At 40.7% G+C, this 14,474-nt stretch overlaps 1 protein-coding gene across 2 annotated transcripts in view; it reads right to left on the reverse strand.

Annotated features, from left to right (window-relative positions):
- The window catches only part of Simc1 (SUMO-interacting motifs containing 1), a 45,156-nt gene extending 30,699 nt beyond the window's left edge, over nt 1–14,457 (reverse strand). Inside the window, exon 1 of one of the 2 annotated variants that reach the window (NM_001400839.1) lies at nt 14,246–14,457. In NM_001400839.1, the coding sequence (NP_001387768.1) occupies nt 14,246–14,374 (129 nt within the window). In that variant the 5' untranslated portion in view covers nt 14,375–14,457. Of the gene's footprint in view, nt 1–4,362; nt 9,880–14,245 lie in introns of those variants that run through there. The other variant, XM_063276005.1, reaches the window with a different exon arrangement.
- Nucleotides 14,458–14,474: the final 17 nt, after the last annotated feature.

Consider the following 14,474-nt stretch of genomic DNA (forward strand, 5'->3'; position numbering starts at 1 on the left):
TAAGAAAGGCCATTTTTCATTTCATGCCAGTAAGGCAAGAATGACTCTTGTAAATTATTATTTATTTTTCATGCCAGATCAAATAAAAGGCATTTTTAATCCTTGTAAGTTAGGCTGGACTGAATGACCAAGCTATCTGATGAATTATCACCTCTCCTTATTGAGGAGACGTCTCTTGTTCAAATCTAATCTTTAGTAAATCTTGATGGTATCCACAACTTTTCTTCTCCTGTAGAAACAAAGACAAAACCTCTTCCTCAACATAAGACATAACCCAGTTTCCATTCTGAAGTCAACACATCTTTGAAACCTACAGACTGATTTGGTTGAGCAGTTTCATCTACTGTCCAATGTCTCTCCGAAGCTGTTGTTCCTTTCTCATTAGCATTTACAAATTTTAGAGTTAATAAAGCACTATGTAATCTGTCTCTGGAGGTCTTTATTGCCCCTTTCTGTTTATTAAGTATATCTTTTAAAGTGCAATTAATCTTTCTAAAATTGCTTGTCCTGTAGGATCATATGGAATGCTTGTAATATGCTTTATGTTGTAATATACAAAACCAAAAGCCATTTCATTTTACTAGAGACATATGCTGGAGCATTCCCCATCTTAACTTGTAAGGTATTCCCATAATGCTCATAACTTCTAATAAATGTGTAATTACAGAACCAGCCTTTTCAGAATGTAAAGCAGTTGTCCACTGAAATCCTGAACATGTCTGCATGGCATGGTGCACATACTTTAATTTTCCAAACTCTGCCAAATAAAACACATCCATTTGCCAAATTTCATTTCTTTGGGATCTTTTGGGTTACTTCCTGCAGGTAATGGAGTTTGGTTATACAAAGAACAAGTATAATTTCCTTGACTTGTTGCCAAAGTGACAAAAAAAATCTTTATTTAAACCTTTGCTGTTAAAATAGTGTTTCTTATGAAAGTCTGAGGCTTTTAGCACATTTCCTATTAATAGTGGATCAATTTCTTCATTACGTTGTGCTAGAAGACTTAGATTTGAATGGGATCTGATATGTGATATATACAATGGATGGTTCTATTTCTGATTACTTGTAGTTGAATAAATATCGAAGTTAATTCTGAATTATCTGGAACATGTTTAGTGGTTTCAATATGTAAAACAAACTCTTTCTGCATACTCAGAGTCAGTAATTATATTAAGAGTCAGGAAAACCTAATAATATCACAAGAATGGCATAGCTCTGATTTTTTTTAAGTGAATCATAAGGGCCCTGAGACAATTTATGTATTTTCCTGACTTATAACCTGCCATTCCTGATTTATTCGCATCAGTATAGATGGTAGGGGCTCCAGAAATTTGTGTCCCTTTTACTATATGAGGGAGAACCCAATACTTTCTTTTTATAAACTGAAGTCTCCTGTTTGGGGGATATTTGTTGTTAATCTCTTCTAAAAGAGCAAGTTCTTTACTAATGCTCATTTTCTGCCCATAGTGAAGTCATTTCAGCATCAGTAAAAGGTACTATAATTTCTGCTGGGTCTATAGCTCATAATTGAGAAAGTCTCATTTTTTCTTTCAGAATCAATTCAGAAACCTTTTCTACACAAAAAACCTTTTCTTTAATTTTTCACTGTTTGTGTGCTAAAAATACCCATTCTAAAATACTATCTTCTTTCTACGTAAGATAAGACTTCCTGTAAAAGGATGAGTAGAGGGCGAAATAACCAAAATACAATCCAGCTTTGGATTAAAACAGTACACATGTACATTCTATAATTTCTTTTCCTCCAAAGCCAATTCTCACTTAGCCTCAGCTGATAATTTTCTTGGACTATTTAAGTCTGTTAGTACCTAGGTAAACTATTAAGGTTTAGGTAGAATGTTAAGGCCTAGGTAACAGTTACCTGGCTAGCCTGCCATGATAAGGAAACTTTCTCATGTGTTTCTGCTATTACTAAGAAATTTTCTAATGCCAAGATCGATTATATATTCTGTTATGTATGCCATTGGAAACCAATCATGATAGAAGTCAGTAGAACTCTTTTGTATAGTTACTCACAATAAGCTTGGACATGAACCAACCACCCAACAGCACTTCTTTCACCTGTGTATAAGCTTTTACGGTATAAGCTGCCCCTGGGATGGACAGCAATATAAGAGAAACACCTGCACCAATATAAGAGACAATTTGAAATAAGACTTCCATTTTGAGTTGTGGTCAAATAAAGTTTAAGTTCCCAAGACCTCCCTGGAACAAATATCCTGGTTGGAAAGTTAAGACATGAATGTTAGGCAAAACAAGTCCCTCCTGGTAGACAAGTTAAGGTAAGGCAAGTCCTGCCATAGTTGAATACCCCAACCAATGGAAACAGGATAAGTGTTCAACAAAGACATGTTCCTAAGGAAATCCCCTATCCCTAAATCCTGATTGGTGGGACAACTTGGCACAGATGTTTGTGAATTTTGGGTTTAAAAATCCTGTAGGATCTTAATTTGGGTCTTGAATCTGGACCATGTCCCTGGACTGATTTGACCAGGGGCATATGATCAATAAACTATCCCTATCTGACTGAGATTGGTGTTCATGTGGTTTGTAAGGTGATTTCTCCCTAAAAGTCCTTATCATGTTCTAAGGTTTGAAATAAATTTACTTAGCTCTTGAGTAGTTAATCCAATCATGGGTCATAACAGTTAATATCTCCCAGCAATTTTTGAAAATCATTAAGAGTTTGAAATTGATCACTCCTGATTTTTACTTCCTGCAGTTGAATTTTCTGAAACCTATCTCACATCCTAGATAATTAACAGAATCTCCTTTTTTGAGAAGCAATTTGTAATCCCCAGCAAAGCAAAATACTCTTTAAAAAATGACCTCAGCTCAGTGGTTAGAGCGCTGGCCTAGGAAGCACAAGGCCCTGGGTTCGGTCCCCAGCTCCAAAAAAAAAAAAAGAACCAAAAAAAAATTATTAAAAAATGACCTCAGATTCTTTAAAAAAAAATTTATTTATTTTATGTATGTGAGAACACTGTTACTATCTTCAGACACACCAGAAGAAGACATCAGATCTCATTACAGATGGTTGTGAGTCATCATGTGGTTGCTGTGAATTGAACTCAGGACCTCTGGAAGAGCGGTCAGTGCTCTTAACCACTGAGCCATCTCTCCAGCCCACAAAATACTCTTTACTTCATCAATTTTTTCCCCTAAGTATCTGCAGCTGAATCAGCCAGTAAGATATCATCCATATAATAGTAAATTTTAGATTGAGGAGACTGTTTACTACTTATTTCTAATGGCTGCTGTACAAAATATTGGCACACGGTAGGACTGTTTAAGATTCCTTGTGGTAAGACTTTGCACTTCTCTTTAGTAGACAACTATTATAAGTTGGTACTGAGAAAGCAGCCTTTCCCTATCATGCTCATGCAAAGGGATTATGAAAAAGTAATCTTTTAAATCAATTATTATCAAAGGCCATAGACACAGAAGGCAATGGAATTCCAGGTTGTAAAGAGCCCATTGGCTGAATCATCATAATTATCTTAATATCCTCCATTTTCCTGATTTCTTTTTTATAACAAATGCAGGGGGATTCCATGGCTGGTAGATTCTTCAGTATGTTGAGCACTCAGCTGCTCCTGTACCAGTTGTTCTAGTACCTGTAATTTTTTTCACGTCAAACGCCAATATCCCACCCACACACGTTTAGCCTTTTTATAGGTAGGGCAGTTGGTACCTTTGAAAGACCAATACTTGTCATGTCCTGTTTATGAACACCTGGAGAGTCTATGACTGTTCTTGATAATACCTCTTAATATTTTTCTCAGAAGCGTTCTTTACTTTATGGCTTGTTTCTGAGATTGGGGGAATGCTAATCTGTGCTTTGCATTGCTGCAACAAATCAGGTCCCCATAGATTCATGACTATATTAGCTTTAAATTTCCTATTTGTCGTTCTGGTCCTATAAATTTGACTCATCTTGTACTTTGTTTTACCTAAGATAAAGTTCTAATCTCTAGAAGCTGAATATTTACCTCCTGAAAAGGCCAATCTAGATGCCAAAATTTTGGTCAAATTATTGTTACATCTGCTTTTGTGTCTACTAAACCTTCTATTTCAATGTCATTTGTTTGTATTTTTAGCTTTGGTCTCTGATCATTTATAGTAGTTTGTAAATTAACTGTTTTCTGCTCTCTCCAGAATTTTTTGTTTTATTGCCTGAAGCTGTTCTATCCCTGACTAGACCAGAGAAGTGTAGTTTTTAGCAACAAGCATTAAATGTTTTAATTGCTCTATGGATGAGTTTCTCCAATGCTGACGGGGGATGATTGACTCCAATTCAAATATTGGGTTTGCAGACTCCATACAGTGACAACGGATTACCTTGCCTTTTCCTTGTTGATCTGCATTCATTAGTCCAATGCCAGCCTTGGCCATATCTTTCGCATACTCCAGAAGGCTGGGGCCTTCTTTTTGTATTAGCTCTAGAAAAAAACATTGTTTCTAGAAATGCTTTGGCTACAATCCCTCTTCAAATGACCTTTGAGACACAATTAAGACATCTGACATTTTGATGTTTCTTAACATTTTTAGAAATTACTTCTCCTATCAGAGTAGCATCATAAATGTGAGATCCAATATCAGCCATATTTCTAGTCTGTTAATCTATTGGTGCTGACCTTGCCTTTAAAGGTCTAATCACCTTTTTGCATTCCGAATTAGCATTTTCAAAAGCAAAACATTTAATTAATATTTGCCTGGCCTCTGAATCTGATACCATTCTATTGACAGTTGCAGTCAGTCTTCCTAAAAACTCAGTACAGGCTTCTTTGGGGTCTTATATATTAATAAATAACTCAGATCTCTTTCTGACTTTTCAACCTTGCCTCAAGCATTTAGAACTGCCACAGGACATAGTGTCAGGGTGCGGTTATCAAATTCAAGCTGCCTTTGTAACTCAGCATGTTAACCTTCACCGAGCAACTGGTCTTGGGAAAAATTAGTACCTCTAGCCCTATTTTGTTGTTCTGTGGTCCTAGCTTTCTCTTTTTACCATGTTCACCACTTTTTTTTTTTTTTTCCGGAGCTGGGGACCGAACCCAGGGCCTTCTGCTTCCTAGGCAAGCGCTCTACCACTGAGCTAAATCCCCAACCCCCATGTTCACCATTTTAACTGAGGACCAGTTCTGTTCTGAGTGGGCCATGAATAGAACATTTGCCTCACATGGGGTAGATGCATACCATATGAAACTACTGCTTCCTTAAATCTTGTTTGAATTGATTGTCTATAGGAATCCATTTAACTACTTCATAACTTTGGGGGTGCCTATTGTCTCCTGGTAGGTCTTGTATAGTTACTGGAAAAACTAAGGTTGGGTTTTTAACAACCTTGGGTTACCCCTCTTTAGTTTTAATGTGGCGATGTGGTAGGTCCTTGTCTAGATTCCTCTGTCTGTGCATGAGTGTTTTTCTTATTGTCATTTATAAGACTTTCTCAGGCTTGAATTTTATCAGTCCACTTTTCATATTTAACATAAAAACTAGGGCTATTCAGGGTAGGCTGCTGACCACACAATAGTAATTATACTCAGCATTTGTCAATCTCAGTTCAGTCATTTATATTCCGTTTTCTGCTCTATTTTTAAGCATCTAAAGTCCACTATACAGGGTCCTAGCACCTTGTATTATTTCCCAGCCTTAATTCTCTCCTTGAGGACTTCCCAGGTGACTTACCTTATCTGATGGCTTTTCAGCTTGTCTGCAGCTGGTGTGATTTCTTTGTCCTTATGGTCGTGCCATGCATTGGAGTGCCAAATGTTTTAAACAAAATCTCAATCATTTGATTTTCCCAATGAAGACTCGGGAGTCAGATGCTGAGGTGGAGGCCTGCTAGCTCAGAGAGGCAGAGAGAGCATCCAGATGACCTTCCTCCATAACCGATGTCCCAAAACAAAGCTCTCCTTCTTCATGCCCTCTCAAAAATCCTCAAACTGAATATTCCTCCCTTCTACTTCTTGTGAATCTTTTTATTCTTTTTATCTGTCCTCCTGACTTCCTTTTATTTTTCCTATTTTTTTCCTATGTTCACTCTCTGACAGCTGGCTGCTTGACCAGAGTTGACTTTATTTAATCTTGTTTACAATAAACCAAAAGCTCTTGGATTAAAGGTGCGAGCTAGAGTTGAGCCATATCATAACCAGAAACAGGTATTTTTCCCTAGTAAATAATACACTCTCAGGGATCACAGTGTGATCCAAGTTTTGACTCTGCCTCCTGAATTCAGAGATTATAGGCATGCACCACTACACCTGGATATAATCAGCCTTAACAATGTTGGAGTCCAGGAGTCACCTCACAAACTATATGAACACTGGTCTCAGTAGACAGGGATATTTATTGAGCATTTGCCCCAGGACTGATCAATCAGACTTGGGAGCTGAACTGTGATAATGAGTTTGGTGCCAAGTTATTTCACCAATCAGTATTTAGGGATAGAGGACTTCCTTAGGAACATGTCCTTGTTGTACACTTTTCCTGCTCCCACTGGTTGGGGTATTCAACTGTGGTAGGAGACTTGACACATTTATGTCTTAATTGTCTACAAGGATGTCAATTAAATGTCTCTTTCTGATAATAGTTCCCAGGGAGGTCTTGGGGACTTAAACGTTACTTGACCACTATTTTAAATAGGTGCAGGTGTCACTTATGTTGCAGTCCATCCCAGGGGCAACTTATAAAGGCAAATACCATTTGCTGGATGAGTTGGCTCAGGTCCAAGCTTATTGTGGCTAACTATAGAAAGCTGTTCTAACTGACTTCTGTTGTGATTGCCTTCCAAGAACACCAAAGCACAGAACATCCTAATAGCAGTAACAGTATATGAGAGATGTTCCTTATTATATTAGTAGTAACAGCACAAAATGGCAGGCTACACAGGTAACAGTTACACAGGCCTTAATATTTCACCTATGGCTTAACATTCCATGTAGGCCTTAAGACAATAAGGGATAGAGAAGCAACAGTCTGAGTTTGAACTAATGGAAACCACCACTAATACTTGCTCCCATTCCTCAGAAGGTTGGTCAAACAGGAAAGCTTGATGATGTCATCAGGGGCACTGTCACCAACCTTTGTGCCGTGAGCCTGGAATAACACTGTGGTGGTCTCAGTGTGTCTTCTCGCCTGCCTGGTACCAGCACTGCTGGCACATTATGGTCTGGTAGTGGTGTCGCACCATAACCAGCATGCTAGTTCTCTCTCTCTTTTAAATTGTATGACTGGTCTTTATTTAGCATGGTAAGTGTTTTGCTAGACTTTTGTACATAGCCTTCTACTTTGTTCTGGTTTGCCTTGGTGGTCATGAACTGCTTTCTTCATCCTCCCTGTTCCTCATTGGTAACCCTTCTTCCTTCCAAATAGTCCCTTCTGCTTTTGTGCTGTTTCTCTTAATAGATGTCAAGGTCACCACTGTCAACAGATTCAAATATGTGGAGTTCTGAATGGGTCAAGTAAAAATCTGGTATGTACACTTAGTTCTAGGGTAGGAACTGTTTGGCAAAGTTGGAAGTCTCAGTTTCTAGGGAGGAGACAGACAATATCAGTGCCTTTGAGGATACTCAACAGCCAGGTGAACATGCAGAGCTCAAAGTCTACTTCCACACTTGATTTAACTCCTCTCACACAGCCAACTGCTAAAACGCAACATCACCAGGTTGAGGGCATAGCTAAGTGGTAGGAGTAATTGCCTAGCTTGCAAAAGGCCCTGGGTTCAACCCCCCCCACCCCCTGATACACATAAACGCACATACACGTTACCATTCCAACCTCCAATTTCAACCATCATCAGTTTGACACAAGTGCCAGGATTAAGGTCAAATGCCTTACCAGGAACCATGAAGTTCTTCATCAGGAGCCTGGTACTACTCACTGGCCTGTCTATCCCTACACGTGGTGCCAAGGTTCTCCAGACCCTTTTATGTCTGCTCCTGCTCTTTTACCTGCAGTTGATTATAATCGCCTTTTGATTTTCTAACTTTCTCTTTTGAATTCCTCTTGCTTTTCTAGGCATATATCTTTTAATTACATTTTCAGTGGCTGATCTTGGGATTATAGTCTAGAAATTTAGTATGTGCTACTATGCTTAGAAAAAAAAAGGATTACTTAGTATAAAAATATAGGAACCTTAAAAAAATACTGTTTACCTTGTTCCTCACCCATTTTTTGTGAGTTATAAACACTGATAAACTAATTTAAACCTGTATAAGCGTGAGCTCCTCGGTTTTTCACTCTGTAGTTGGCGTGGAGGTCCTTGTGCTCATGGATGCAGCAGGGAATCTGGACTGTTAAGCACAGAAGACTGTTCCTTCAAAGGAAGGAAGGTAAACCTGCTTTCCATTGGGAAGGCTGGAGTGGATGAGCTTTCTAGCCTGGTCACCTTTACACGATTTATGTGGCCAAGGACTTTCCACTACTGGACCTTCCTCCGGATCCTTCTCATGAACACAAGCCATTTCTCAGTCAATCTACAGAGTCTATCTCTATGGGAGGTACCACATGTGTCTGTCTGATCTCTATTTAGTTTACTTTGTTCCTCAAAGAGAATCAGAAATGCTGGTTGTGCACTCAGGATTCAGATAGTCATTACAAGAATGGTTTTCACCAGACTGTGCTGTGCTTAAATAAACCACGTGGGGTCAGACTCTGAAGTTTGAGTCAACACTGGCTACTGAGTCATGTTACAGTGAACTGACTTCTTGCCCCCAACAGCTCGTCACTCTGCTACCCATGAAGGTCACTGAGGCCCCCACATTACCCTACTTCCGTTCATTTTTGTGTTTTTTTTTGTTGTTTTTTTTTTGGTTTTTTTGTTTTTTGTTTTGTGTTTTGTTTTGTTTTTTTGAGGCAGATTTTATAGCCAAAGCTAGCCTCAAGTTTGTGGCAATCCTGCCTCACTCCTCTGCAATAAATAGATATTTATTACTACATTTTTCAAGCAAGTTATTGTTAAAGAAACTATTTCTTTTCTCTTCTTTCTTTTTTTTTTTAAGATTTATTCATTTATTATATATAAGTACACTGTAATTGTCTTCAGATACACCAGAAGAGGGCACCGGATCTCTTTACAGATGGTTGTGAGCCACCATGTGGTTGCTGGGAATTGAACTCATGACCTCTGGAAGAGCAGTCGGGTGCTCTTAACCGCTGAGCCATCTCTCCAGCCCTCTCTTCTTTCTTTCTAATGTGTATTGATGTTTTGCCTGCATTCATGTCCATATGAGGGTGTCAAATCCCCTGGAACTGGAGTTACAGAGAGCTGTGAGCTGCCATGTGGATGCTGGGAATTGAACCTGGGTCTTCTGGAAAAGCAGTCAGTGCTCTTAACTGTTGAGCATTTTCTCTAGTCCTTTTCTTCTTCTTCTTCTTCTTAAAATATATATATATATATATATATACATACATACATACATACATATATATATATTTTAAAGGGGCACTGTCACCCATACACACACACACACACACACACACACACACACACACACACGTGATAGAAATTGAACTCAGGTCCACTGGAAAAACAGATAGTGCTCTTAATTACAGAGCCTTTTCTCCAGCCCCTATTTCTTTTCTTTCTTTCTTTTTTTTTTTTTTTTTTTTTTGGTTCTTTTTTTCGGAGCTGGGGACCGAACCCAGGGCCTTGCGCTTCCTAGGTAAGCGCTCTACCACTGAGCTAAATCCCCAGCCCCCAGCCCCTATTTCTTAAAGTGTTAGCATTTAAGCATATATTTAGAATTTCTGGGGCTGGGGATTTAGCTCAGTGGTAGAGCGCTTACCTAGGAAGCGCAAGGCCCTGGGTTCGGTCCCCAGCTCCGAAAAAAAGAACCAAAAAAAAAAAAAAAAAAAGAATTTCTGGTGCCCTTCACTTTTTTGTGGAAATATATATTTCTCCTTGATGTTGTTTCTTTCCAGCCTTGTATCTTGTAGTGCAGGGGTACTAGTGAAAGTTCAGTTTATTTTTATTTAGTTTTTTAAAGATTTATTTATTTATTATATATAAGTACACTGTAGCTGTCTTCAGACGCACCAGAAGAGGGCACCGGATCCCATTACAGATGGTTGTGAGCCACCGTGTGGTTGCTGGGAAATGAACTCAGGACTTCTGGAAGAGCAGTCAGTGCAGCCCCTATTCCTGTTCTTTTAAGATTCCATTTTAAATACTTTGGATTGCTTCATAGTACCCTATATAATTATGTAGTTACTGAGTTTTACTTAATTCCCCTGCCCACTGATTGTGACTTGGTGACTTCTATTGATCTGTCCTGTTTGCTCTGTCACTGTTTTCCAATTTTCTGATGAGCTCATTTGGTATATTGAAAAAAAACAAAAAGACCAGGAAAAATAAATTGTGGAGTCAGGTGGTAGTGGTGCACACCTTTAATTCAAGCACTCAGGGGGCAGAGGCAGGAGGATTTCTGTGAGTTTCAGGCTAGCCTGGTCTATAAGGGAGTTCCAGAACAGCCAGGACTGTTATACAGAGAAACCCTGACTCAAAAACAAACAAACACCACACAATTTAGTTACTGGCATATCTTCACCTCTCCTCCGAATCCAGTCCTCCAGCCTCATGCCCAGATGAGATAATTGTACCTGTTGTGCGTGCTCTGCCCCATTCCCCATCCCCTGTGGATCACACAGATTTCCCTCCCACCATTCTGTGCTTTACCCAAGCCCCCACCTCTAGCAGGCATTCCCTGGAAACCTGTAGCCATCTCCACCCAGGGAAGCAGTCCCCAACTCTGGCAGATATTAGAAGATATTAGAGGGTGGAACCATCTCCCATGCTCATGGGTCAGTAGGATTAACACCAAACATAATCTACAGATTCAGCACAATTCCCACCAAAACCTAACACAATTCTTGAAAGGCCGATCCTCAACTTTGTATGGAAAAAAAACCAAAACAACCCAGGATAGCTAAAATAATTCCAAACAATAAAGGACTGCTGGAGGTCTCACTCCTCCCAATTTCAACTTGTGCTATAGAGCTATAGTACTAAGAACCACGGTGCACAGGCACAAAAATAGACACAGGGTGGTCAATGGAATGGAACTGAAGACCCAGACGCAAGTCCATGCTCCTAAGGACACCTGAATTTTGATAAAGAATCTAGAAGTACATACTAGAAAAAAGACATCTTCAACATATGGTGCTGGTCAAACTGGACAACTACATGTAAAAGAATGCAGGGACGACTAGGTGTAGAGATTAACATATAGAAGAATGCATGGATGACTACGTGTAGAAGAATGCAAATAGATCTATTCCCATTTATCAGCTTGCACAAAAGTCCACTCCAAATGGATCAAAGATCTCAACATAAAAACCAGATGTACTGAATTTGATAGAAGAGAAAGTGGGGGAACAGCCTTGAATTTCTTGGTACAGGACAAGACTTTTTGAACAGAACACTGTTAATGCAGGCACTATGATCAATAATTAATAAATTAGAACCAAGAGACTTCTTCATGGCAAAGGACTCAGTCATTCAGGAAAAAAAAGTTGTTTTTTTGTTTTTTTGGTTTTTTTTTTTTTTGAGACAGGTTTCTCTGTGTATTCCTGGCTGTCCTGGAACTCTTTCTGTACAACAGGCTGGCCTTGAACTTAGAGAACCGACTGCCTCTGCTTCCAATCACTGGAATAAAAGGTGTGCACCACCACCTCCTGGCAGGAGAAGATTTTTTAACAACTACATATCTGATAGAAGTCTACTATCCACAATATATTAAACAAAAAATACTAAAAAAAAAAAAAAAAAAAAAAAAAAAAACAAACCTGAAAAACCAAAAACCAAAAACCAACCAACCAAACAACCAAACAAAAAACTATCAAGAAAACAACCCAGGGACTGGAGAGATGGCTCAGTGGTTAAGAGCACTGATGGATCTTCCAAAGGTCCTGAGTTCAAGTCCCAGCAACCACATGGTGGCTCACAACCATCTGTAATGGAATTGATGCCCTCTTCTGGTGTATCTGAAGACAGCTACAGTGTATGCATACATAAAATAATTACATTTAAAAAATATTTTTAAAAGAAAGAAACAACCGAATTAAAATCTGGGGCAGCACATATTCCATTGTAATGACCTTACTTTGCAGACAGTTCCATCAGTCTTCAATAGCAAGAACAAACTGGCACAGCTGAATAATTTTTTTTTAATGACAGAACATGAAATTGATAAGTTACCACGTGCCAAGATACTTAATATATACATGGAACACCAATAATAAGATAGTCTATAATCTAAATATGCTAGAGGTGTTTAATTTAAACACCTAAATTATTAAGAGATTTTTAGACGATTCTAATCTCATAGTTGGGGATACGTCTCAGTTTGTGTATAATGCCTGTCTAAGACTTGAGACCTTACGTTTGATCCCCAGCACCCCATAAACCAAGTACACTTGTCTCAATACCCGGAAGGTGAAAGCGGAATCAGAATCAAGGTCATCCTTAGCTACATAGCAAATCTGAGGCTAGCCTGAACTACAGAAGACCCGGCCAAAAAAAAAAAAAAAAAAAAAAAAAAAAAAAAAAAAAAAACTAGTACAACCCATTAGAAAATATATATAGATATTTTTCTATAGTAATACACACATACACACACACACACTGTAGCTCTCCAGACAGTGGGAATGGGAAAGTTATTGCTTATTACCCTAAATTTTCTTTATCTCTATTTAAAATTACATTCATAATCCAAGGTGGTGAAAGGTCACTTTTCCAAAGATGTTTGTGGACCTGAAGAACACATGGTTTCCTTTCGGAGTGAAGTAAACGATTGATTAGCTATGGTGGTTGTAGGATGGATGAATCATACCACAGTAAAGGTACTGTTAAAAGACAAACTACCATAAAGGTATATTTACAAGCTAGATAGCACAAAAAGGCAAAATTAGGTTCCTCTCCTAAGAGGAAACTTAAAGAGGAACTAGAGCCTGCTAGTTTTACATCAAATTGTAACAAGCTACAGCGATCTGAGAGAAATGAACCTTAATTGAGAATCTATGTCCTAAGATCCAGCTGTAAACACGCCTGTAGGGCATTTCCTTAACTAGCGACTGCTGTGGGAAGGCCCAGCCTACTGTGGGTGGGGCCACCCCAGGCTAGTGGTCCTGGTTTCTGTGAGAAAGCAGGATGAGCAAGCCAGAGGTAGCAAGACAGTAAGCATCACTTATCCACGGCTTCTGCACAGCCTCTGCCTCCAAGTTCCTGCCCTGCTTGAGTTCTTGTTCTGACTTCTATAGTATGAACATCGAACTGTAAGCTAAATAAACCATTTCTTCTTAAAGTTGCTTTGGGTCATCGTGTTTCATCACAGCAATAGTAATCCTAAAACACCTACCTTTGGTGTAGGAGGACCCTGCAACTTCCCAAAGGCAACCTAAAAGGAATGAGCACTCAAAAAGTGATTTGCATGCTTATGGAGTAGCTGACCTTGATTTAGGTCATATATTAGGAAGATCAGAGACCGATCCCTGGACTAATCGAAGCCACAGCATCTGGATCACGGTAGGGGCTCACTAAATTTCTGTGGAGAGTTCTAGAAAGGCGGAGACCACAGATATTTTTATTCCACCACTTCAGGAGCAAGGATAAAGAGAACCTGGAGGAAAAACAAAGGTGCGAGTGCCCCGCCCCCGAGCTTTGTATGTGATTCGCATCTGCAAAGCAAAACAAACCGTCCTTCTCCACAACTCAAAAATCGGGCCCTTGGCTCGGGAACTAGGCCCTGCAGCGCAGCCGCCACGGTGCCAAGGGCGGCGCTTCCCTCCTCGCAGCCGAGGCTCCTGTTACCTCCTTGCACATATCTGTGCCCATCACAAGCCAAACAATTACGCGCTCCCGCGCGCCCGCCTCGAGGTCCGGGTAGCGGCTGCGGCCTGGCCAGGACCCCCCACTTCTCCCGCTGCCCAAGCTAGGTGCCAGCTCAGGCCAGAGGCCACAGCTGGCCACCGCCTGGCAGCTCGCATTGGTGCTCAATGTGTCGCCCATGTGCTCGGCCGGCTCCTCGGCACAGCCCTGTAGGGCTCAGCACTGGCCAGCCCGAGGCCTGCCTTTCCAGCCGCGCCGCCGCGCTCCTCGAGGCCGGAGGCCGCCAAAGGCGGGAAGACACGGCGGCGGGGTACCACGGTCGCAACGCCGAGGCCCCGAGGGGGCGACGCTCGGCTCCCGTCGGGCGTGGCGAACGGCAGTGGATTCACTCACCACGGTTCGGCGGGGCAGCGCGCCGGGGGTCCGGGACAGGGCCCGGCGCAGCCTCCGCGCCCTGCCCGAGCGGGTCCCGGCCGAGCTCTCGGAGCCACTGTCGTCGGAGATCACGATAAAGTCCTCCATGGCTACGGGCCCGGCTGAGCCCCACGCGAGCGGCGAGCGGCCCCAGCGACTGCGACTCGGGGTCCAGCTGCTGAAGCGACTGCAGCGACCGCGTCGCCGA

This window comes from Rattus norvegicus, chromosome 17 (genome assembly GCF_036323735.1).
Source record: "Rattus norvegicus strain BN/NHsdMcwi chromosome 17, GRCr8, whole genome shotgun sequence".
Lineage (NCBI taxonomy): Eukaryota > Metazoa > Chordata > Mammalia > Rodentia > Muridae > Rattus > Rattus norvegicus.